This window comes from Amblyraja radiata, chromosome 13 (genome assembly GCF_010909765.2).
Source record: "Amblyraja radiata isolate CabotCenter1 chromosome 13, sAmbRad1.1.pri, whole genome shotgun sequence".
Classification (NCBI taxonomy): domain Eukaryota; kingdom Metazoa; phylum Chordata; class Chondrichthyes; order Rajiformes; family Rajidae; genus Amblyraja; species Amblyraja radiata.
Genome location: NC_045968.1, coordinates 29585227 through 29610316, shown reverse-complemented (window position 1 = coordinate 29610316; position 25090 = coordinate 29585227). Strand labels below are relative to the sequence as shown.

At 45.0% G+C, this 25090-nt stretch overlaps 1 protein-coding gene across 5 annotated transcripts in view; it reads left to right on the top strand.

Annotated features, from left to right (window-relative positions):
* The first annotated feature begins 11492 nt into the window (after nt 1–11492).
* ubxn7 (UBX domain protein 7) overlaps nt 11493–25090 on the top strand; it is a 69467-nt gene continuing 55869 nt past the window's right edge. For 4 of the 5 annotated variants that reach the window (XM_033031545.1, XM_033031544.1, XM_033031543.1 and 1 more), the window contains exon 1: nt 11495–11623. In XM_033031545.1, coding sequence (XP_032887436.1) covers nt 11545–11623 — 79 coding nt within the window. In that variant the 5' untranslated portion in view covers nt 11495–11544. Of the gene's footprint in view, nt 11624–25090 lie in introns of all 5 variants that reach the window. The other variant, XM_033031546.1, reaches the window with a different exon arrangement.

Below are 25090 nucleotides of genomic sequence, written 5' to 3'. Positions count from 1 at the left end.
TATATCAAGCCTGTTTGCGTAACATATTTGAGAAAACTGAAGTCTGATAAATGTTTGAACTTTTACCCTGAAGTCAGAAAATTGTAGATTCTACTACCATTCCACAGCCTTGAAGCACACTATGCTATTATTTCAGTAGTGCTGAGTTCTTAAGGTTATGTTTTACAGATGGCAAGGCTCTGCTCTGTTCCAGTGTCCAAGATCTGAGGTAGGTAATGGTCACGTTGATGATGGGGTTTGGGTGATAGGAGATGGTCAGCAGAAAGTGAATGAAAGGGCAAGATGATGAGGTGGGTGCTTGGAATCAAAATGGTAGAATGAAAATGGTGATGAATGTGATGGCTTGGTACTTGGGGTAGGCCATTAAGAGCATCAGATTACATTTTGTAAGCAAGCAAATAGTTCACATAATTGAAAGAATTTGTAAATTGGTTACCAATATTAGGAGCCTATGTTTTGAAGTTTGTATAACAGAACTTGAATCATGCTTTTGGACAAATTATTGTTGAAACTAGAAATGTTAAACAGCAAATTTGTTATGATTAGGAAGCCCTTTGTGGAATCCTGGTAATGTTTTATTCTGTCTGTCATCCTCTCTGTCAACTATTATTCATTGGATTGAGGGGGGAAACGGTGGAAGCTGCATCAAATTTTCAACCTTCTGTTTGGGAATGTTTTCTGAACGGTGATGGGTCTCTGCATTAATAAAGCAAAAACATTTTACAAGTTTGAAGGAGTATTTTGCATGGATAATCTTTTGCCATTATCCCATATTACTTTTTAAAGGGCTGCAGAGATTGCAGAAGCAGGCAGTTAGTGTTTTTTGAGAATGAATATTGGTCAGTAAGGGAACTGGGGGAAAGTATTGCTATAGATAGACACAAAAATATGGAGTAACTCGGCGGGACAGGCAGCATCTCTGGAGAGAAGGAATAGGTGATGTTTTGGGTCGAGGCCCTTCTTCAGACTGGTTAGGAATAAGATAAACGGGAGTTATAGACGTGATGTGCAGAGATAAAGAACAATGAATGAAAGATATGCAAAAAAGTAACTGATAAAGGAAACGGGCCATCGTAAGAGTTTGTAGGGTGAAAATGAGAAGCGTGCGACTTGGGTGGGGGAAGGATGGAGAGAGAGGGAATGCCGGGGCTACCTGAGTGAGAGGAATCAATATACCACTGGGCTGCAAGCTGCCCAAGCAAAATATGAGACTCGAATTTGCGTTTAGCCTCACTGACAATGGAGGAGACAGAGGACAAAAAGGTCTGTGTAGGAATGGGAAGGAAAATTAAAGTGTGCAGCAACCGGGGGATCAGGTTGGGTCAGGCGGGCTGAGCGCAGGTGTTCCGCAAACCGATCGCCTAGTCTGAGTTTGGTCTCGCCGATGCACAAGAGTCCACATCTTGAACAACGGATACAGTTAATGAGGTTGGAGGAGGTGCAAGTGTACCTCTGCCGGAAAGGACTCTGCAAGTGAACCTGAACGGACTGTCAGGGTCCCTGGACAGAGTCGAGGGAGGGGGTTTAGCGACAGGTGTTGCATCTTATGCGGTTGCAGGCGAGGGTACCTGTGGAAGGGGAGGTTTGGGTGGGAAGTGATGAGTTAACCAGGGAGTTGCGGAGGGAACGGTCTGCGGGAGGCGGAAAGGGGTGGAGATGGGAAAATGTGGCTGGTGGTGGGATCCCGTTGGAGGTGGCGGAAATTTTGAAGGATTATGTGTGGTATACGACGGCTGATGGGATGGAAGGTGAGGACTAGGGGGAATAGTGTGACTAGGGGGAAGGGGAGCAGGGCTTGCTGCGGGGTACTAAGGAGACACGAGTGAGGGCCTCTTCTATGATGGGGGCGGGGAACCCGCGTGCCCTAAAGAATGAGGACATCTTGGATGTTCTAGTATGGAACACCTCATCTTGGGCGCAGATGAGGCTTAGATGGAGGAATTGGGAGTAGAGGACAGTCTTCGCAGGAAGCAGGGTGGGAAGAAGTGTAGTCGAGATAGTTGTGGGAGTCAGTGGGTTTATAATAGGCATCAGTCAATAGTCTGTTTCCTGTGATGGAGACTGAGATCAAGAAAGGGGAGGGAGGTGTCGGATGGTCCAAGTAAATTTGAGTGCAGGATGAAAATTGGTGGTGAAGTTGATGAAGTCCATGAGTTCTGCATGGGTGCAGGAGGTACCACCGATGCAGTCGTCAATGTAACGGAGGTAGAGTTCGGGGATAGGGCCAGGGTACGCCTGGAACAGGGATTGTATAACGTACCCTACAAAGGGGCAGGCATAGCTGGGGCCCATGTGGCTGCCGACAGCTGCACCGTGGACTTGGATGAAGTGGGAGGAGTCAAAGGAGAAATAGTTGAGGGTAAGGACCAGCTCCGCTAGGCGGAGAAGTGTGTTAGTAGAGGGAAATTGGATGGTTCTATGGTCGAGGAAGAAACGGCTTTAAGGCCTTCCTGGCGTGGGATAAAGGTACAGAGTGACTGATTGTCCATAGTAAAGATGAGGGAGTGGGGGCTCCGAATGCGGAAGCCAATAAAGAGACAAAGGGCATGTGAGGTATCTTGGACATAGGTCGGGAGAGATTGGACCAGGGGGGATAGGATGGAGTCGAGGTACGTGGAAATCATTTCTGTGGGACAGGAGCAGACAGAAACAATAGGTCTGCCAGGGCAGTTGTGTTTGTGGATTTTGGGGAGAAGGTAAAAACTGACTGCGGGGCTGGGAAACAATAAGGTTGGAGGCTGTGGAAGGCAGGCAGCCAGAAGTGATGAAATCAGTAACGGTGTTTGAGATTAAGGCCTGGTGCTCATCTGTGGGATCATGGTCCAAAGATAAGTAGGAGGAGGTGTCTGAGAGTTGTCGTATTGCCTCAGCATCAGAGGTTGGCGCACCAGACTACCAGGGCACCTTTCTTGTCGGCGGGTTTGATTATAATGTCAGGTTTGCTGCAGAGTGAGCGGAGGGCTGTACGTTCAAAGGGGGTGAGGTTGGAGTTGGTAAGGGGAGTGGAAACGTTGAGACTGTTGATGTCATGCTGGCAGTCTGGGCAGTCCAAGAGGAAGGGACCGGTGGAGATGGGAGAAGGGGTCATCACTGGGTGCTGAGAACTCCTTCCCATAGAAAAAGGCGCGGAGGCGATGGAAGAAAAGCTCTGTCAATTGCTCTAATGTCGGGTGTTGAGTAGTAGTCATAGTCACAGAGATCTACCAAAATGGCTCCTGCAGTCCAATGAGTCTGCCAACCCTGAAACGCCCATTTACAATAACCTTATCACAAATTTTGTTCTCTGTGCATTCTCATGAGCTTCCCCACCCCAAATTCTACCACTCACCTGCACTCTGTAGCAATGTTACAACATTTTGAGATTTTAAAAATCAAGTCTGCAATTTACCCCATCAGATAAAGCATAAAAATAAGTTTAATTTGACACCTAATTCACTTTCATATCTTCAGTATTAAAAAAGGTATAGCCATTTTCATACTCTGAAATTAGCATCTTGTTCCCTATTGCTTTTCCATTGATTTAACAAGCTGTGATCAAGGACAGTCAAAAGCCCATAACTTTCTTAAAAATTAAGAGCTGAAAGAATTTTTCAGTTATTATAGATTGAAGCATTCTGAAACAAATATGAAACGATCTTACTTGGATGACCTGAAATTAAAGCATATAATGAGTTAGTTACCTAATTGTAGCTAATTACAAAATTAAATTACTAGATTTAAACATCTATCCATTTCTTAAGAAAAGGTTAACATTTTTAAATAGCTTAAGTGTCCAAATAACATTCACACAAGAATTTACAATATAACATGATTTTAAAATCTCATTGTCATGAATTTATAGGCCAAATGGAAGGAATTTAGTGTTTGATTCCCGTAAATGAATGGCCATTTAAATCATCTTGCGAGTGAGATTTTGTGGAACGCGATCGTTTGGAACGTTGCGGTTTGCGGTGAATTTGAACCCCATATCGGCAGGAAAAATACTGCCGGTTCGTATATTTACATAATCACATTTTCGCAACGTGAAATTTTGATTAAAGGCATCCTAAGAAGCACGTTTATATGTAAAAATGAACGGTGTACCTTTCTTTGTCCCCTACGTGAGATCCGTCCCGTTGTCGGCGTTCGCGGCTTCAGAAGACTATTTTAATTTTACCCCTGCTATTAAATTATCCAGCGCTAATTTTAATAAACTTAATAAAACGGCAGTCGGAGCGATTTTTCTTCAGCAACTAAATAGCCTGACAAAGATCGATTTGAACAGGCTGGAGAAAAACGGCATTTTAAACCCGCCCCCCTCTCAAAGTAGGTATGTTACAAAACTTACCTTCAGCGGCGCTGTAATTCTGCCACTGGCCGTGTGCGAGATTTTGGCGTGTTTGAGGGGGGGGGGGGGGGGGGGGGGCGGGGTTAAAACGGGTTTTTTTCCCGACCTGGTCCTGAATTATATTTGTTCTGTGTGTTTTAAAAAGAAATTCACCCGACAAGTTAATCACTGCAATGATTTTAAAAGCAGCTTCTGAAGCCGTCAATGCCGACAACTGGGAAGGATTTTATGCAGGACCAGGTAAAAGAAAGTAGTTTATTTTTATGTATAAAAGTGTTGCTTAAGATGTATTTAATTCACATTTTACGTTGCGAAACGGTGATTTTTTCCCCCTGAAGAACCGGCAGTGTATTTGCTGCAGATATGGGGGTATAAATTCACCGCATCTCAATGGTACCGTTCCAGTAAAACCCACTCGCAAGCTGATTTAAATGGCCATTAATTTACAGGTATTAAACATTAAATTCCTTCCATTTGGCCTATAAACCCATGACAATGAGATTTAAAAATTATGTTATGTTCTGAATTATTGTGTGAATGTTATTTGGACACTTAGGCTATTTAAAAATGTTAATCTATTCTTAAGAAATGGATAGATGTTTAGATCTAGTAATTGAATTTTGTAATTAGCTACAATTAGGTAACTAACTAATTATATGCTTTAATTTCAAGTCATCTAAGTAAGATTGTTACATATTTGTTTCAGAATGCTTCAATCTATAATAACTGAAAATTTATTTCAGTTCTCTCAAATTTTAAGAAAGTTATCGGCCTTTAAATGTTCTCGATCACAGCTTTTGTGTTAAGTCAATGAAAAAGCAATAGGGAACAAGATGCCAATTTCCGAGTATGAAAATGATCATAACTTTTTTAATACTGAAGATATGAAAGTGAATTAGGTGTCAAATTAAACTTATTTTTATGCTTTATCCGATGAGATAAATTAAAGACTTGATTTTTTAAATCTCAAAATTTTGTAACATTGCTACTCAAAGACGCCAAAGTCGCGCACACGGGCAGTGACAGAACTGTAGTGCCGCTGAAGGTAAATTTTGTAACATACCTACATACTGGGAGTCATTTCCAGTGGTCATGCACCTGGGCAGAACCCACAAACTTTGCATGCATAGTAGCAGCAGTCAGGATTAAATCATGGTCACTTATGCTGAAAGGCAATGGCTCTGCTTGCTGTGCCACTGACAAACCTATATTTTCTAGAAATGGGCCTTCAAGCCCACCTAGTTGTCATTGACTAACCTGCTTTTTAATTTCTCCATACATTCCCACCAACTCCCCAAGTGATTGTTCTCCTTGCTGTTTACAAGCTGAAGCAGATGTGGTGTAGAATGTTGTATGGTGCTGATGTGAGGAAGCAGAGTACCTATTGAGTCAGTCCATACTTTAAGGACTTGGTAGCGAACATAAATTAGAACACTACTGCCATCACAGACATCAGTAAGTGGGAAGAACTACATGCCAAAGAAGTTAATCCGAGTGTTCCCCAACGTGAAACAGTCTTCACTAGCAAATGGATCTGACAATTCATTAAAGTCTGAGATGCTCAAGCCAGGTGACACTGACCTGTGCAAGAAATCTAGGAATGACCTTCACAAAGGCATCAGGCACAACAATGGTTCATTCTAGACCAAGCGAGATGAGACAAGACAGACACCTGTTAATTGTGGCAAGGCTTCATGCTATAATGGGCTACAAAATGGCATTGTGCAGAATTGTTAGTATCCCCAATGTATTCTATGCTTGTTTTGAACGGAAGGTCTGGAATGACGTTACCTGCCCCTCGGCTTCTGAAGCGCCCATACTCAATCAGACATTGGATCGGCCCTCCTGACATTATCGCCATGGAAACCAACTAACCCAGATGGAGTCTCTCGAGCTGTGTTCTCAGAGCCTGTATCGACCAACTGGTAGGAATATCCCTGGATATTTTTAACCGCCCTACTCCAATATGAAGTTCCCATCTGCTTTAAAAAGACCACTATCATCCCAGTACCAAAGAAAAACGAGGTAGTTTGAAATTCCCAGTCGTGAACTGGTTTGAGAAGCTGGTCATGGCGCACGTTAACCCCAATCCCCCAGACAACCTTGATCCAAGTCAACTGGTTCATGGCAGATGCTATTGGCCTACACTCATACCAGGAACACCTGGATTACGAGGGCATATACTTTAGACTTATTTATTGACTCTGTCTCTGCCTTCAATGCCATAATTACAACCAAATGACTGGACCTAGGGTTCGGCACCCCACTCTACAACTGGATCCTGACCCAGAGACTATCTAGTCAATAAGGATGGGTGACAAAATGTCCACAATAATTCTCAACACTACTCTCTGGTGAAGCTGCATTCTCGGGCCCCATGCTATATTCCTTTTCAATCCATGGAGTAAATCAAAGGAGCTGGCCATTGACTTCAGGAAGTGATTTTGAGTTTCTTTGAGCAAATTTCACTTTCTCCTGCTACGATCACATTGACGCTGCAGTTGAAAAACCACACCACGATCTCTACTTGGAAGACTAAGGAAATTCAACGCCTGCAATGATTCTTAACAATTTCTAAAGATGCACCATTGAAATGATCCTGACCAAATGCATCGCAGCTTGGTGTGGTGACTGTTGCGCTGTAGACTACAAGAAATGAGTGTTTTGAATGCAGCCCAGTCCATCACAAACCAGTCTCCCTTATTCCATGCCCACCCCCCCCCTCACGCACCAATTTACTCCATCTATACTTCACAATGCCTCAGTAAAGCAGCCATCACAATTGGGGATTATCTCATCTCCCTTCTCCCGTCAGATACGAAAGCTTGAAACGCATACCACTAGATTTAATAACAGCTTCTTTCCCGATGTTGCCTGTTTACTGAATGGACCTCTAATATGCAAAGGACGTATTTCTGATCTTCCAATCTACCGTGTTGCAGCCCATGCACTTTTTTATTTGAACATTCTCTAACTATATCACCATAATCTGCAGTTTATTTTGTCTTTTGTGTTACCTTGTGTACTCGCAGTGTGATCAGACTGCATTACAGGCAAAGCTAGATTTTTTTTCAATGTTTCTCAGTATGTGTGACAATAATAAAACAACCACTTACCTAATTATAGTCTACATTAATGCTGTTGTGTATTTGGATGCTTGGAACAGACTTTAAATAAGACTCGGACACGGGAGTAACCTAACAAGCTTCTTTATTCCAGGACGCCACCTTGAGTCTCAAGATAAGAAAACACATATCTCCTGTACAGACAAAACACTGACTTCTCCAGGACAAAACAAAAATTAAAAGACAGACGACTGTAGTCGAGCCGCTGCCGTTATGTGTGCATAGCAGGTATATGGCTTAAAATGTTCCAGTTAGTTGGGCTATTAACATGAAATGTGGGTTAAGAGTATAAATCTATTATTAAAAGATTAAGTAATAGACAGTGATTTTTCTAAAGCTAATTAATACAGAACTGTGGTTTCTTATCCTGGAGAAGTCAGTGTTTTGTCTGTACAGGAGATATGTGTTTTTTTTTTAATTTTTAGTTAGTTTAAAGTCTGTTTTTGGGGGAAACTTTAACTTTTCTATGTGGGGAGGGAGGCAGGGTAAGGGGGAAACTGTTTCCCAGTCGCTTCCTGGCGGGGACGCGACTATTTCTCCGAGTCGCGTCCTCGCCCCCCCCCCCCCCCCCCTCCTCCTACCATCTGGATCGGAGCGGCCTTTCCTGCCGGGAACCGGACCAGAGCTACAACAGCGGTGGCGCAGCGCTGGATTCACCACGGAGCGGGCGATACCTACCTGGATTGCCGTTTGGAGCTCCGGAGCTTTTGGCCGCTGCTCCAACATCGTGGAGCTGCGGTTTGGGAGAGCTTCCAACGCGGGCGGCGCTGACCGTCATCACGGAGTCCTGGGGCCCTTTGTCGAGGGCCGCAGGCGTTGCATCTCCGCCCAGCACGGCCTGCGGACTTTGGGAGCCGCGGACTCCGGTAGGAGGTGGCCGACTCTGATGTCCAGGCCGCTGAGGATGTCCCCCAGCCCCGATGTCGGACTTACATCACCCCGGCGAGCGGGCCTGAACATCGGGCCGCCCGTAGCGGCGACTGCGGAGGCCTCGGGGAGGCCCCGACCACGGGTGAACATTGGGGAACATTAAAGGAAGATGACTGACTTTGGTGCCTTCCCTCACAGTGGGGAAACTGATTCTGCTGTGTGGGGATGTTTTATGTTGGACTCTATTGTGTGTTTTCTTTATTTTTATTGTATGGCTGTATGGGAATCACATTTCACTGTCCATCTGGCACATGTGACAAATGTATCTTGTAAGTATAGGAAACCCACACAGGCAGGTAGAATGTACAAACTACATACATGTAAGAGCATCAATGATAATTGACTAGGCTGAATGGAGACTGCTGTTATTTCTATAACATGGCTATAACATGCCAGTTGCTTTCCTAGGATGGCTCAATTGTAATGATATATTGTCTTTCCGTTGACTGGTGAACACACAACAAAAGCTTTTCACTATACATCTGTACATGCGACAATAAATTAAACTTAGGAAACTTAATGTTACTGAAAATTGCATTATAAAAACAATTGTCAATGGGGAAAAGAGGCTTGGGTGCTGAAGAATTTCAGACTCGCAGTTACAAAGTTATTTTTCCACAGAATTTTTAGTAATAAAAGTTCTTCAACTGCTTTAGGTTTGATTTTCTTATGCAAGTTAAAAAATACTAAAAACTGTATGTCACATTGTTTAACAGAGTATCATTGCACAAGGGTCAAAGGAAGCCTACACCCAAGGAACTGCAGATGATCAAAAACAGTCCTGGAGTAAATCAGCAGGTCAAGCACATCTCTTGAAAACATGGATAGGTGACCTTTCAGGTTGGGACCCTTCTTCCAACTCTGACAAAGGATCCTAATCTAAAACGTTACCTATCCTTGCCCTTGCTGACCCGCTGAGTTACTCCAGCATTTTGGGTTTTTTATCATTAGAATTTTAATGGTCGCCCATAATAAAACTAACAGCTATGTTTTTTTATGTCCACAAAAAGTTTTTCTTTGTTTATTTTCATTGAGAAAGCCTTTTATTCTGCTTCCCAATTTTGAGGGTTTTTTTTTTAATGATTCTCGGGTTCCTGTTTCAAATTACTGCATGTCATAACCAATTCTGTGTGTGTACTACAATTATTATTCCTAATTCATCATTCGCATTATATCGAGGTAGCATTTTGCAAATGTGTTATAGCAGAACTTTAATAAAGAAATTAACGCTGCCTGGGGTAAACTTTACCAAAGAAATGACACGTTGGATGTCTTGGAATGGAAAGCCTCATGGGAGCAGATATGGTGGAGACAGTATTGAGAGTAGGGGATGGTGTCTTTGCAAGAGGCAGGGTGGGAGGAAGTCTAATCCAGTCAACTGTGGGAATATCGAAGGTACACAAAAATGCTGGAGAAACTCAGCGGGTGCAGTAGCATCTATGGAGCGAAGGAAATGGGTAACGTTTCGTACCTTAAAGCACATGGCATTGGGGGTTCAGTATTGATGTGGATAGAGAACTGGCTGGCAAACAGGAAGCAAAGAGTAGGAGTAAACGGGTCCTTTTCACAATGGCAGGCAGTGACTAGTGGGGTACCGCAAGGCTCAGTGCTGGGACCCCAGCTATTTACAATATATACTAATGATCTGGATGAGGGAATTGAAGGCAATATCTCCAAGTTTGTGGATGACACTAAGCTGGGGGGCAGTGTTAGCTGTGAGGAGGATGCTAGGAGACTGCAAGGTGACTTGGATAGGCTGGGTGAGTGGGCAAATGTTTGGCAGATGCAGTATAATGTGGATAAATGTGAGGTTATCCATTTTGGTGGCAAAAACAGGAAAGCAGACTATTATCTAAATGGTGGCCGACTAGGAAAAGGGGAGATGCAGCGAGACCTGGGTGTCATGGTACACCAGTCATTGAAAGTGGGCATGCAGGTGCAGCAGGCAGTGAAGAAAGCGAATGGTATGTTAGCAAAAGGATTTGAGTATAGGAGCAGGGAGGTTCTACTGCAGTTGTACAGGGTCTTGGTGAGACCACACCTGGAGTATTGCATACAGTTTTGGTCTCCAAATCTGAGGAAGGACATTATTGCCATAGAGGGAGTGCAGAGAAGGTTCACCAGACTGATTCCTGGGATGTCAGGACTGTCTTATGAAGAAAGACTGGATAGACTTGGTTTATACTCTCTAGAATTTAGGAGATTGAGAGGGGATCTTATAGAAACTTATAAAATTCTTAAGGGGTTGGACAGGCTAGATGCAGGAAAATTGCTCCCGATGTTGGGGAAGTCCAGGACAAGGGGTCACAGCTTAAGAATAAGGGGGAAATCCTTTAAAACCGAGATGAGAAGAACTTTTTTCACACAGAGAGTGGTGAATCTCTGGAACTCTCTGCCACAGAGGGTAGTCGAGGCCAGTTCATTGGCTATATTTAAGAGGGAGTTAGATGTGGCCCTTGTGGCTAAGGGGATCAGAGGGTATGGAGAGAAGGCAGGTACGGGATACTGAGTTGGATGATCAGCCATGATCATATTGAATGGCGGTGCAGGCTCGAAGGGCCGAATGGCCTACTCCTGCACCTAATTTCTATGTTTCTATGCTGCTGCACCCGCTGAGTTTCTCCAGCATTTTTGTGTACCTTCGATTTTCCAGCATCTGCAGTTCCTTCTTGAACAAACTGGGAATATGGTAGGTTTGTAGAATACCAGATGGGTAGGAATGAATTGTGCAGATACTGGTTGGGAGCCAAAGGTGCCAACGTGGGTTCCCGCCCTTTGCCCATGGCAGACACGGTATTTGCATAGAGCGCTCGGATTGGCGGTTCACGTAACGACACTAAACATATTACGTAAAAGGGCGATACGTGTGATGTCATCACGTAGAGCCTGGACCAAAGATCTTGGCCTGGACCCCGTCGCACGCCCTCTATCGGCCGATTCCTTCAATAAATATGTCGGCGGGAAAGCTCAAAGCCCGCACTGTGGCGTGTGCGCAGTCGCGCCGGCCAATGCTTCCCGAGGTGCATCGCGCTGAGCTCCATCGCCCAGGGGGGCGGTTGCCGCTCGCCGTTGTCCAATCGGATGCGAGCGACTGATGTCAAGGCGGAGGTGAGAGGTTGTGTTTGCTGCGGGCACTGCGCCTGCGTGGGCGCTCGCTGTAAGATGGCGGCGGTTGGTGATGGAACAGGGTCAACTGGGTCGGCGCTGCAGGGGTTAATTCGGCAGTTCACAGCCATTACAGGTAAAGAGCCGTCCGATCGCACATACGCAGCTGCTAAGGTGGGATGGGAGAGCGGGACACTTGAAGGGCCGCTGGAGGGAGAGTGGAGCTTGCAAGGGGCTGGGGGAGGAAGGTTTGGCGCCTGGGCCATAGAACAGGCCAGGATGTTGGAGCCTCAGCTCTGGTGTGGCAGTAACATGGGTAGCAGCATGGTAGCAGGGCGGGAGAGCCTTCTGTGGGACGAATAATTCCCCAGGCGTACTCCCCTTTGCCGATTGGCACGTAGTCCCTTCATGATTTGGTGTCTAAACCCTCCCATCTCCGGGCACTGTGTGTCTGTGTGGCGAAACCACGCCCACATGGTCCAAAGCCGGAGTGTGAGCTGGGCCCCTAATACACTCCTGAGTCCAGTGCAGAGCAGATAGCCCTATTTTGTTTTCCTGGACTCAATGGGTTACTTCTTTCTCTGCCCTGTTCCCATTTTATGTGCAGGTTGTGATGTTCTGCATTGTATCTCCAACAACTTTGTTTTTATTACAGACTAATGTAGTACTGATGTACTGATGCCCCCATTCCTTTCTTGCCACATGCAAAGTTGTGCATAGGATGGAACTGCAGATGCTGGTTTAAACAGAAGATAGACACAAAATGCTGGAGTAAATCAGTGGGGCAGGCAACATCTCTGGAGAGAAGGAATGGGTGACGTTTCGGGTTGAGACCCTTCTTCAGACTCTGAAGAAGGGTCTCAACCAGAAACGACACCCATTCCTTCTCTCCAGAGATGCTGCCTATCCTGCTGAGTTACTCCAGCATTTTGTGTCTATGCAAAGTTGTGTATGTGTGTCTACCTGTCTGCCTCTCTTATCCCTTAGTATTGCAGAATTGATGTCATCATAGAGCCATAGAGTGATACAGTGTGAAAACAGAATCTTTGGCCCAACTTGCCCACACCGGCCAACAATATCCCAGCTACACTAGTCCCACCTGCCTGCGCTTGGTTCATAACCCTCCAAATTTGTCCTATCCAAGTGTTTAAGAAGGAACTGCAGATGCTGGACAATCAAAGGTACACAAACATGCTGGAGAAAGTCAGCGGGTGCAGCAGCATCTATGGAGCGAAGGAAATAGGCAACGTTTCGGGCCGAAACCCTTCTTCAGTCCTATCCAAGTACCTGTCTAACCGTTTCTTAAGCGATGGGATAGTCCAGCCTCAACTCCCATGGCAGCTTGTTCCATACACCCACCGCCCTTTGTGTTAAAAAGTTACCCCTCGGATTCCTATTAAATCTTTTCCCCTTCACCTTGAACCTATGTCCTCTGGTCCTCAATTCCCCTACTCTGGGCAAGAGACTCTACCTAATCTATTCATCTCATGATTTTGTACACCTCTATAAGATCACCCTCATCCTGCGCTCCAAGGAATAGATACCTACTCAACCTCTCCCATTAGCTCGCACCCTCTAGTCCTGGCAACATCCTCGTAAATCTTTTCTGAACCATTTCAAGCTTGATAATATCTTTCCTGTCTTTATTATTAATAGGTTTGGGAAGCTTGGCCATGTTCTTTTTCTCAAACTCCTCCCCTCTGGGGCTAATGCTGGACTGATGCCAACCACCACCTGCCTCTGGACCTATTAATAATAATAATAACATCTTTTATTGTCATTGCACATCAGTGCAACGAGATTTAGTATGCAGCTTCCAACCGATGTAAAAGAAAAGTAAAATAAATAAATAAGCTGTGTGACGTGACCATCCAAGGGAGACAGTCCAGGGGGGATGGGGGGCACTCAGCAGGGCCGGGTCAGAGCCGCTATAGCTCTGGGAATAAAGCTGAGTCTGAGTCTGGAGGTTCGGGCGTAGAAGGCCTTGTAACGTCTGCCGGAGGGAAGTAGTTCGAACAGTCCGTTACAAGGGTGTGAGGAGTCTTTATGGATGCTGACGGCCTTCCTGAGGCACCGTGTGCGGTTGATGCCCTCCAAGGCTGGTAGCTGTGTCCCAATAATCCTCTGATATTCCTAATTAGTATGATGCACCTTGTCTTCTCTGAGCTTTGTGTAGGTTTGGGGTCCTGCATCTTCCATCATCCTACTGGGGTGGATGTCTCACCTGTTGGCTCAATTCCCCTGAAAGTTCATTGTGCCATTTTGTGTTAACCTTCATTTCACTTTTTCATCACTTTTGTCTTTTCCCATTCTATCTACCCACTAATAAACAATAGGTGCAGGAGTAGGCCATTTGGCCCTTCGAGCCAGTACCACCATTCACTGTGATCATGGCTGATCATCCACATTCAGCACACTAAGGGCCCTTATGCTGTATCAGCTGTGTCTCAATCACTATGTTGTTGTATCCTCACTTCTTGGTAGGGAAAATCCACTGGTGACATAGCCACACAGCACAGGAACAGGCCCTTTGGCCCAATTTGCCCATGCTGGCTAAGATGCCCCATTTAACCTAATTCCATTTACTTGCTTTTGGCTCATTTCCCTATGCACCTTTCCTATCCATGTACCTGTCCCAATATTTTTTCAATGTTATTATGATATCTGGCCCCATTACTTCCTCAGACATCTTGTTCCGTATACCTAACATTGTGTTCAAATGTTGTCCCTTGGGTTCCTATTAAATCTTTCCTCTCTCACTTAAACTATACACTACGTAAACGATTCATCCTTTCTATGCTCCTCATGATTTTATACACCTCAAAGATCACCGTTCAGCCTCCTGCACTCCAAGGAATAAAGTAATGGCCCGCACAACCTCTCTCTCTAGCTCAGGCCCTTGCGTCCTGGCATAGTCCCCGTAAATCTTCTCTGCACTTTTTTCAGCTTAATAGCATCTTTTTACTATAGTAGGGTGACCAGAACTAAAAACAATACTCCCAAGTACCTGCATGGATAGGAAAGGTTTATATGAATAGGAAAGATTTAGAGGGATATGGGACGAGCTTAGGTGGTGCATCTTGGTCGGCATGGATGAGAAAGCTCGTTTCTGAGCTGAATCATTCTTAAGTGGGGCATCACCAGCATCTTGCAAATCTGTAACTTAACATCCCAACTTCTGTATTCAATGCACCTATTGATGGTCAGCATGCCAAAAGCCTCCTTCACCACTCTTTCTTCCTGCGATGCCATTTTCAGGGAACTCTGCATTTGCACTCGTGGATCCTTCTACTCTACAACACCCCCACATGGTCTTTATGTTCGCTTTGATGGTCTAACTTCATAAAATGCCACGCCTCACACTTATTTGAATTAAACTCCATTTCCCATTCCAAGACCCACTTTCCCAGCTGATCAAGATACCGCTATAATACATGATGGCCCTCTTCACTATCTACAATACCACCTATTTTACGGTCTTTCGCAAATTTACTAATGATGCACTGTACACTCTTAACCAAATCGTTACAAAAATGCCCAGCACCGCCTAAGACTCCATTCATCACAAGCCTCCTGTCCAAAATAACAACCTTCCACCATCACCCTCTGCTTCCTACCATGAAGCCATTTTTGCACCCATGGCCCTGCCTTCGCCAACCTTTTTTGTTACTTTAAAAAAAAAATCAATCTAATTCTTGAGACACTACCTCTCACAAAACAATGCTGACTATCCCTAATCAACTCATCTTTCCAAATAAATGTACATCTTGTCCCTCCCAATCCTCTCCAGTAACTTTCCCATCACAGATGTTAGGCTTACTGGCTTTTATGTAGTTTTTCTTTGCAGCCCTTAAATAGAGAGACAGCATTAGTAACCCTCCAGTCTATTGGCACCTCACCTGTGTCTTACGATGATTGGTATATTGTAACTAGGTTTCTTGCAATTTCTTCTCTACAATATCCTTGGATATATCCTATCAGGCCAGGAGATTTATTTACTTTCATACATCTTAGGACATACAGCACATTCTCAAGATAGCTCTATTAACCGTCCCAAGTTCCCTAGTCTTCATGCCTTTCTCCGCAGTAGAAACAAAAGAGAAATATTCATTGAGGACTTTACCCATCTCTTGCAGCTTCACACAGAAATGACTACTTTGTTTTTGAGTTGCCCTTTTCTCTCTTTAGTTATCCTTTTGCTCTTGTACTTACTATCTCTTTGGATTCTCCTTACTCTTACCTGCCGGAATTATTTCGTCCACATTTTGTCTTTCTGATTTCCTAATTGAGTATGTTCCACAATCCTCTATTTTTCCACCAGTGATGCACTTGATACCAGCTGCCTATGCCTGACCCATGCTGCCTTTTTCCTAAGATAGATCCAATAAGTTGGAGTAACTCAGCGGGACAGGCAGCATCTCTGGACAGAAGGAATGGGTGACGTTTCGGGTCAAGACCCTTCTTCAGACTGGTTAGGGGACTTGACCTCCTTTTTCCTGAGGAGAGTCTCAATTTCTTTTGTCATCAAGAGCTCCTTACTCCTACCTGCCTTGCCCTTGACTTTCACAGGAATATACACACCCTGAACTCTCACTATGACCGTTTTAAAAACTTCTCGCTTTCCAGACGTCCCTTTACCCGCAAACAGCCTATTCCAATCAACTTTTGCAAGTTCTTGACAAATACCATCGAGGTTGGCATTGCCCCAATTTACAATATTACCTACGTAATCTGATTTTGCTTGCTCTGACCCCCTGGAGCCCAGAGTGTGATTAATGTTTCCCCCACCTCATTTGCTTCATGTTAAGTTGAGTCTTTCTTTCTCTTGTGTTGTATTTATCAGTCAGTATAGTGGTGCATTTAGTGTCTAGTTTATCTATAACAATGTTGAAAAATCTCTTGCATCCAGAAGTCTTTTTGTCATTTTTACAATAATGTGCATGTTTTCCTAAACTAGGAAATGTGTTCATTTTAATGCGGTAGTTTTCTTCTGGAATTCAGAGTGAGTCTTTTTTTTAATCATAGCCCTTGTTAATTAAACCAAGAGTAGTAGTTTAAGAAAGAACTGCAGATGCTGGAAAAATAGGTAGACTAAAATGCTGGAGGAACTCAGCGGGTGAGGCAGCATCTATGGAGAGAAGAAATAGGCGACGTTTCGGGTCGAGACCCTTCTTCTGAACTCACCCCCTGAGATCCTCCAGCATTTTTGTCTACCTTCCAAGAATAGTAGTGGTTTATTTTGCAATGCTGCAGAATTACTTTTTGAATTAGACATTCCAACTATAAAAAAGACTACTGACAGTTATGTACTTGGATGCATTGCAAAATGCATCATAGGAGGGATGCTGCATTCCATTCATGTGTTTAAAAAAAAAATCTAAAAGTTGGTGTAGAGTCAGGAGGGTAGGAAGTAATTGCAGTTTTGGGCCAGATTTTTGAATGCATACTTTAATATTCTACCTTCACCAGAAAATAGAGAGCCTTCTTGTATAACGTGTGTAAACATTGAACTGTCTGTTCTGGTAGGAGGAAAAAAAAATCTACATAATGAACATTTGCTGAGTTGAGAGATACCAAAAGCTTTGAGTGTCTGAAACAGGCTAGTGTTCAGGTACAAGTATTTGGGAAAGCTAATAGTGTTCTCATTTGTTGTGGGTAAGAAAAGCAGAGGCTATTCAGTTGTGCAAGGCATTCGTGAAACCACATCTGGAGTACTGTGCAGTATTTCTAATTTAACAAAGGAAGTTAATCTGTTGGATACAGTACGGAAAAGATTTTCTAGACTGGTTACTGGAATGCGTGAGTTGACTCTTGGAATATTAATAAGGTAGAGATAGATAGAATCATGGCCTGAAAGACTACTGTGGGAATGTGTCGCTGAGATTATAGTCAGTGAGATGTCCGTGGCCACCTCCTGCTCCTAGTTTATATGTGTCGCATGATTCAGAAATTGAGTTGGCAGCTCAAACGTCAGATTTCTAAACTGGTGCATTTCAAAATAGAGATTAGACTTTGGAGATATAGTGCGGAAACGGGCCCTTCGCCGCGCCGACCAGCGATCACCCCGTACACTTGCACTATACTACGCACTAGCGACAATTTACAATTTTACCGAAGCCACAGAACATGCAAACCTGTACGTCTTTGGAGTGTGTGAGGCACCCGACCCAACCTACCCAAAGTACAAATTCCGCACAAATAGCACTCGTAGTCAGGATCAAACCCAGGTCTCTGGTGCTGTGAGGCAGCAGCTTTACTTCTATGCAACTGTGTCCCCCGTGTCAGTTACAATAGACTCCAGAATCTAGCTTTTTTTCTGTTTAGAAAAGCAGTTCTAAAACAAGGTTCTAGCTGAATAACATGGCATCTGCAACAAGTTCCAAAAGAACTTGTCTGAAGAGTCTGAAGAACGGTTTCGGCCCGAAACGTTGCCTATCTCCTTCGCACCGTAGATGCTGCTGCACCCGCTGAGTTTCTCCAGCATTTTTGTGTACCTCCAAAAGAAGAGAAGTGGTTTAAGAAAAAAAGGATCATTATATTGATGCAATAAGCATTTTAGACATGTGTAAATTACTGAGAAGAAATGGGTTCATATTAATGACTATTAGACATTTCCCTTTTCTGCTTCCCTCTCCTACTCTACCTTGTGTGATTTCAATTTCTTCCTGATTCGGATGAAAAGACCATCCACCTGTAGCATTAGTTCTCTTTCCCTGTCCACAGATGTTGGTATAGTTTACTGGGCATTTTCATCTTTATATTTTCAATTCTCCCATCCATTATCTTCCATTTTTTGTTGTTTGCTATTAGAGACGTTTTTGTAAAGGGGCCAAGATTGTGAGCAAAATATTTCAATGTATGGGCTGTTTTGAAAACCCAGGAAAAATAGAGAAATAATAGGAATATGGATCTGTAAAGGCAACAACATAAGTAGAGTTGTTAGGAATGTTTTAGGCTGAGTTTCAGGGAGTAAAATTATTTTGGGCAGAGGCAAGAAAGAACAAGACACAGCCAAGTGTTCTCCTTTTTGTGGAAATGAATTATCCCCTGTTCCCCTCATTAGGCTGTGGGCCGAGCATCAAAAATGTGTCTATAAATCAACTTTCGTGACCCATGTCTCGGAACTACATGAAATTTTGCACAGATCAGGGCTCTCGCATAACTTTTTTTCCCTGTTGCCAGCCGGGTAACCTTGGCAGCTTTTTAGGTTGCCAAATGACAGTTTAGGTGGTAATTTAAGATGGCTTGCATGACGCGTGCGATAATGTGCTCGGACGAAGCGCGTAGTTACCAGTCGGAATTATACTCAATGAAGCATTCACATATTATTTCTGCTTCAAATAAAGTCACAAATTAAACATTCGCCAATCAAGACATGATATATCCCACAATGACATGCAGCAAAATTATATGACAGTATCTCAACTCTTTTTACACATTGCAATTAATGCAATTTCTATTAGTTCTTTCCACTTCCAAACAAAAATGTGGTTGGATTATTCAGCGTATGATCAACCTGTGTCAATAATTCCTGGACCATGGTACCATATATGCGTACGTATAGTTGTGAATGTTGCTCATTAAATAACTACAGTGCTGATACTCCATATTAAGAGCCGTTAAAATGAATTCTGTAATAACGTGTCAACGGAAGCAGTGACAATCGAACACTGCGGTTTTAATGTTTCACGTGTTCACAATTTAATGAATCCATCTTTATGGATTAAAACAAATAATAACATTGGGAATTAAAACACATTTGATTGCATTCCGTTATCAAACATAGTCAATATTAGCTCTGAAGACATTTTCAGGACAAAAGGGTCAGGGAAGGGGGTGTGTGGGTGGGGGGGGGGGGGGGGGGGGGGGGGTTAGAAGGCAGTCGGTGCAGAATGGATGGATTGAGGCAGGTGAATTAGTACGTGTTGGTTGGAGTAGGTAAAATTGTGAGGGGAGAGCAGGGGGGATGTCAGTGGTGTTGAATGGGGGGGGAGGTTCAGTACGGGATGGATGGGGGTAGACAAAAGTGCTGGAGAAACTCAGCGGGTGAGGCAGCATCTATGGAGCGAAGGAAATAGGCAACGTTTCGGGTCGAGACCCTTCTTCAGACTGTTCCCCCATTCTTCTTGAATGGGAGGATCAGTACAGGATGGATGGGGGGGGGGGGAGATCAGCGCAGGATGAATGGCGGGGGGGGGGGGGGTTCTGTGCAGGATGAATGGGAAATCACTACAGGATGAATGGGGGAAGGTGCAGGGTAAATGGAGGGTGGGTCAGTACGGGATGAATGCGTGGATTAGTACAGGATGGATGGGGAATCAGTACAGGATGGATGGAGGAGGTGCAGGATGGATGGGAAAGGGGTAAGTACAGGATGAACTGGGGAACCAGTGTAGGATGGATGGGGGGGGGGGGGGGGTATGGCGGCAGGAGAATTAATGCGAGGTGGATAGGGTGATCTGCACAGGATGAATAGATTGGGGGGGGGGATGGGGAGGGGAGCACAGTGGATGTCAGTGAGGACTGAATGGAGGTGGGAATGGATATCAGTGCGGGATGTAGAGGAGGGGTCCCAGGATAAAGGGGGGGGGATGGAGATGGCGTACAAGAGAGAGAGAGAGAGAGAGGGGGGGGCGAGGTGGGGAGGAAGGAAGGTCAGCCCTCCTTGGACAACATCGCCCGCTGCCTTGGCCGTCGGGAATTCCTCGCCACCGCCGCCCTCCTCCGTCAGCCAACAGCAAGGTGCGGGGCCAGCGGTGCTGCTCAAAGATCCTATAGCTATAGGATCTATGGTGCAGCTGCTTCAGAAGTGTCGGAGCGAATGACGGGTCCCGCACAGCACCAGCTCCTCCTCCCTGATAGCGGCCACTGCTTGCAAATCCGACAACGGGAAAACCGCTTTCAAAACAAACCCTCCCGCACGCCGAGGCCTCCCCCTCCCTCCCTCCTCCCGGCCTCGGTGTGCAGGAGTTTTTTTTTTAAAGTGCCGGGTAGTGGATCTGCAAGCAGAGGCCCTTATCAGGGCGGGCGGGGTGCGGGGGGAGGAGGAGATGAAGCCGCTATCGCGGCCGCTGCAGCCGCTGTTCGGGGCCCGTCATTCGCTCCGACTCTTCGTCACCACGCACCTAGTATCTTTCTCACGCAATACAGCCGTCACCGCCGACACAAAACGTCGCGTTCCTTTTCTCCATAGATGCTGCCTGACCCGCGTAGTTACTCCAGTTTTTTGTGTCTATCTTCGGTACAAACCAGTATCTGGTTGCCAAGCCGGGCAAAATGACTCGGTGTCTAGTTGCTCGGCGGCGCTTTGAGTGGTCAATGGCACCCGGGCAACCGTTAATTTCGAGCCCTGCAGATTTAGGTAAAATATAATTGAGAAAGAAGTCATAACTCGTCAGTGCCAAAAGTTGCACATTAATTAATTAAACTAATTAGAAAATGAGATTAAAAAAGTAAGCGCCATCTGGTGTCCAATGCCCATATTACACCATGTGGAGCCTAATTCTGTGTTGCAGTCTATTTAAACCATATATTATTATACCATATATATATATATATATGACTTGTGAATATGACTGTAATCATATATAATTATATTATATAAAAATAATAATTAATATAATTGTAAGTGTGTTTTTTGAATGAGACTGCCGCCGTGGTCCGACTCCTGAACCAGCCTAATTAATGGCTGAGGGCAGTTCCTGTGGGTTCCCCTGTTTACTGAACCCCACTGACTGCCAGTGTGCAGAGTGGGGGTCACGGCCATAGTGGGACTGGGGCAGTGCCAGGCTGGAGGAAGGCTAAGGCATCTTCCACTGACAGGAAAATGCCTAACCGTAACTTGCCCCCTCCAGAGCTGCCCACAGCTGGAGCTGGAGCTGCTTTGGGACCAGCTGCGGGCTCCGTACATGTGGCCCCGCAGCGCATCCACCTCGGCCAGCATGCCCTTCTCGATCATTGTGGTGATGATGGTGGGGAGCAGCACTGCCCTGCACGCCGCCCGGGCTGTCTTCAGCACCACCATAGCGCCGGCTTTGTCAGACCGCCCACTCACTCGCTGCAACACCGGCCTACCTACAGCCCGACCGACCCCTCTCACCATCCACCGGCGGCCCGGCCACTCTCACCACCCACCAGCGGCCCGGCCACTCTCACCACCCACTGACAGCCCGACCGATCCTCCACAGCATCCATTGGCCTACCGACAAACCCGACCGGCAGACTGACCGACCGACTGACCCTAACCCAAGCCCTAACCCTAACCCTATCTCTACATTTGTTATATATCATTTTTATTTAACAGTTCACATCATAACTTTATAAAGATAAATCAGTTGAAAAACAAAATGATCAGCAAGGTGAGCATTACCTTTATTCCTTGGAAACCATGCCATTGTTTTGATGTAATGAGGCAGCCATGATCCCAGGGTCCTCGCTGCCTAGCGACCATAAAACAAAGCGCGGGATTGGTCAATTTGCATCCGACATCTATGTCAAACGTGCATTGATTGGACAATTACTACTCGGAAAATTTGACGTTTTTGTCATTTTTTAAAAATGTGCAAGTTTTGTTCTTGACGAGTTTCAGGTATGATTTATGTAATATTTTTACACAATATGTTAAAAATTCAGGTAGTTCCGTGAGTTGGGTCATGAACTTGAACGAAAAAGCTCCTCGGCCCACAGCCTACATCTCAATTTCCCACATTCTCTGCCACCACCAGTCACACCTTCCCCTCCCCTTACCTTTCTTTCCACAGGGACCACTCTGTGACTCCCTGGTTTGCTCACCATCCCCATTCATCTTTTTCTCTCTTCCCAGGCACTTTCCCCTGCAACTGCAAGAAGTGTAACACTTCAGTTTCAGTTCAGTTTATTGTCACGTTTACCTAGGTATAGTGAAAAGTTTTTTTGGGCACTACCTTCCTCACCACCATCCAGAGACCTAAATTGCCAATCCAGGAAAAGCAGGATTCACTTGCACTTCCTCCAATCTTGTCTATTGCATTCAGTGCTGTCGATGTGACCTTGCTATATTAACAAGACCAAGCTAAATATGAAGTCTATTTTGCATCTTAAATTGTATTTTGCAGTAGGTCAATTAGTAATCTCAAGGTAAAACTATAAAATTTCCAATTTAAGTTCAATCCTGTGATTAGTGTAAAGCTGGATCCATTAACATAAAGCCAGTTGTGTAAATGTTGGCTAGATCGGAGTGAAAAAATTAAAGGTTAGGGCAGTGGCTAACTAAAATTATGTGGTATTTTATCAAAAGGGAGAATGGTTATGAAGAAGAGAGGCAAACCTGAGGTTTGAGAGAAGGTAAGAGTGGATATTAAGGAGGTATGTGGAAGACAAGCTATGAAGAGGACATTTGCTGAACACCTCTGCTCAGTCTGCCTAAACCAACCTGATCTCCCGGTTGCTAAACATGGGGTTAACTACCCCTCCCATTCCCACACTGTCCTTTCTGTCCTGGGCCTCCTCCATTGTCAGAGTGAGGCCCAGCGCAAATTGGAGGAACAACACCTCATTTCGCTTGGGCAGCTTACACCCCAGCGGTATGAACATTGACTTCTCTAACTTCAAGTCACCCTTGCTTTCCCTCTCTCACCATCCCCTCCCCCTTCCCAGTTCTCTGACCAGTCCTACTGTCTCCAACTACATTTTATCTCTGCATTGTTGTTATCTTCTCCCAACTAACAATGAACTATTCTACATTTTCCTTGAACTCCATTCCCTTTGTCCTTTCACACCGTACACTTCCTTATCTATACACTACCTTATCTCTGTACCTCCCACTTCCCTGACATCAGTCTGAAGAAGGGTCTCGACCCGAAGCGTCACCCATTCCTTCTCTCCAGAGATGCTGCCTGTCCGCTGAGTTACTCCAGAATTTTTTATCTATTTTCAAGGGGAAGAAGAAAATAATTTGAGATTTTAAACAGCTTTACATGCTTGTCTTCCTAGAAGAGGGCACAACAATCATTCCAGATATGGCAGGGTAGCAAGGACCCGATAAAATTGAGGGATTTAAAGTAATTATTAATAAGAGCAAAGTACCTGACAGATGAATGGGGTAAAAAGCTATCAAATGCCAAGGACTTTTGGGTTTCTTAGAGTGGTGCTGGAAATTAAAAGCGCTGGTTTGAGCTTCCATGAGTTCCACGATTCTAGACAGGTCTTAGCGGATTGGAAAGTAACAAAATAAACAAGGAAATCTATGGCAACATTATAGGGCTCTGGTGAGATTTAGTGGGGTATGCAGTGCAGTTTTAGACATCTTATCTCAGGAAGGTAATACCTATCGTGGAGGACGTGCAATAAGGTCTTCTAGGTTAATATTTGTTTAGAAAGACAACCTGTGGGGGAAAAGGTAGCGTAGGTGTATATTTGCTGGAAATCTAAGATTTATTTGTATTGGAAGATAGTTATCACTGACTAGGTCAGAATTCATTACCCATTTGTAATTTCCCTGCAGAGTGTCATACTGAGCTTCCACTTTCAACTGCTCAACGCCTTAATACTGCTGAATATGGTTGCAAATACTCCAGCCTCGACTTTCAAGATTTCGACTAGATTTATTGCACCTGCTTCCTTTTGTTGGTGTTGGACATTTGTAGGTATAAGAGAAGCCGTCATAGCAGTGTAAGCTACTTTTTAGTGTAAGCTACCTACAATATGGTGATAACAGCAGAAATGTTTGGATGGTGAATGGGATGCCAATCAAGAAAGATTATGTATTCAGGATAATGTTGGGCCTTGTGTTGTTCGAGCTGTTCCAGTATTCCATCAGGCACCAGATAATAATAATAATAATAATACATTTTATTTTCGGGCGCCTTTCAAATCTCAAGGTCACCTTACAAAGATTAAGCAGAAGAGAAAAAAAACATAGTCGGAGAAAAATAAATAATAAGGACATCATCAATACACAAATTAAAGATGGAAATCGCTCCAAAGACACAAAATCAAAAAATCAAAAAAAAACACAATGTGAAGAGAGAGCAGCGGCAGCTAAAGCGCGCCTGCGTCCACTCTCTCTTCCGACAGCCATCTTGGACACATACTAACAAAGTACCTTACACACAGAAAAATCATCCCCCCACAGTGGTTACCACTGTGGGGGAAGGCACAAAAGTCCAGTCCCCAACCCCAGTTCTCCCAAAAGTCAGGCCTATTAAGGCCACCGCTGTTGCCTCAACGGAGGCCCGATGTTCCTGGCCGTTCTAGCCGAGTGGTCTTGCCCCGGCGTCGGGAGAGTCCTCACAGCGGCTGGGCCACCTGGAACGGTCGCTTCCTAGCAGGGGATTGTCGGCTTCCGCAGCCGACAAGGACGCACCGAGTTGGAGCTCCCAGGCTCCCGATGTTAATGTCGGCGCCGCCCGCTCCGTTCCACAGCCCGGAGGTGTTGTTCTCGGCGGTCCAGCTCACCGGAGCTCCAGCGCGTCGATCCAACGCGGCGACCCAGGCAAGGCATCGTCCGCTCCGCGATGGCGCTCCAGCGCTGTGCCGCCACTGAAGCCGAGGTGCTGGGCGGTCCCCACCAGGAAACGGCGCTCCAAGCCCGCTGGTAGGCCACGAGGACGGATCGACGGGCAGC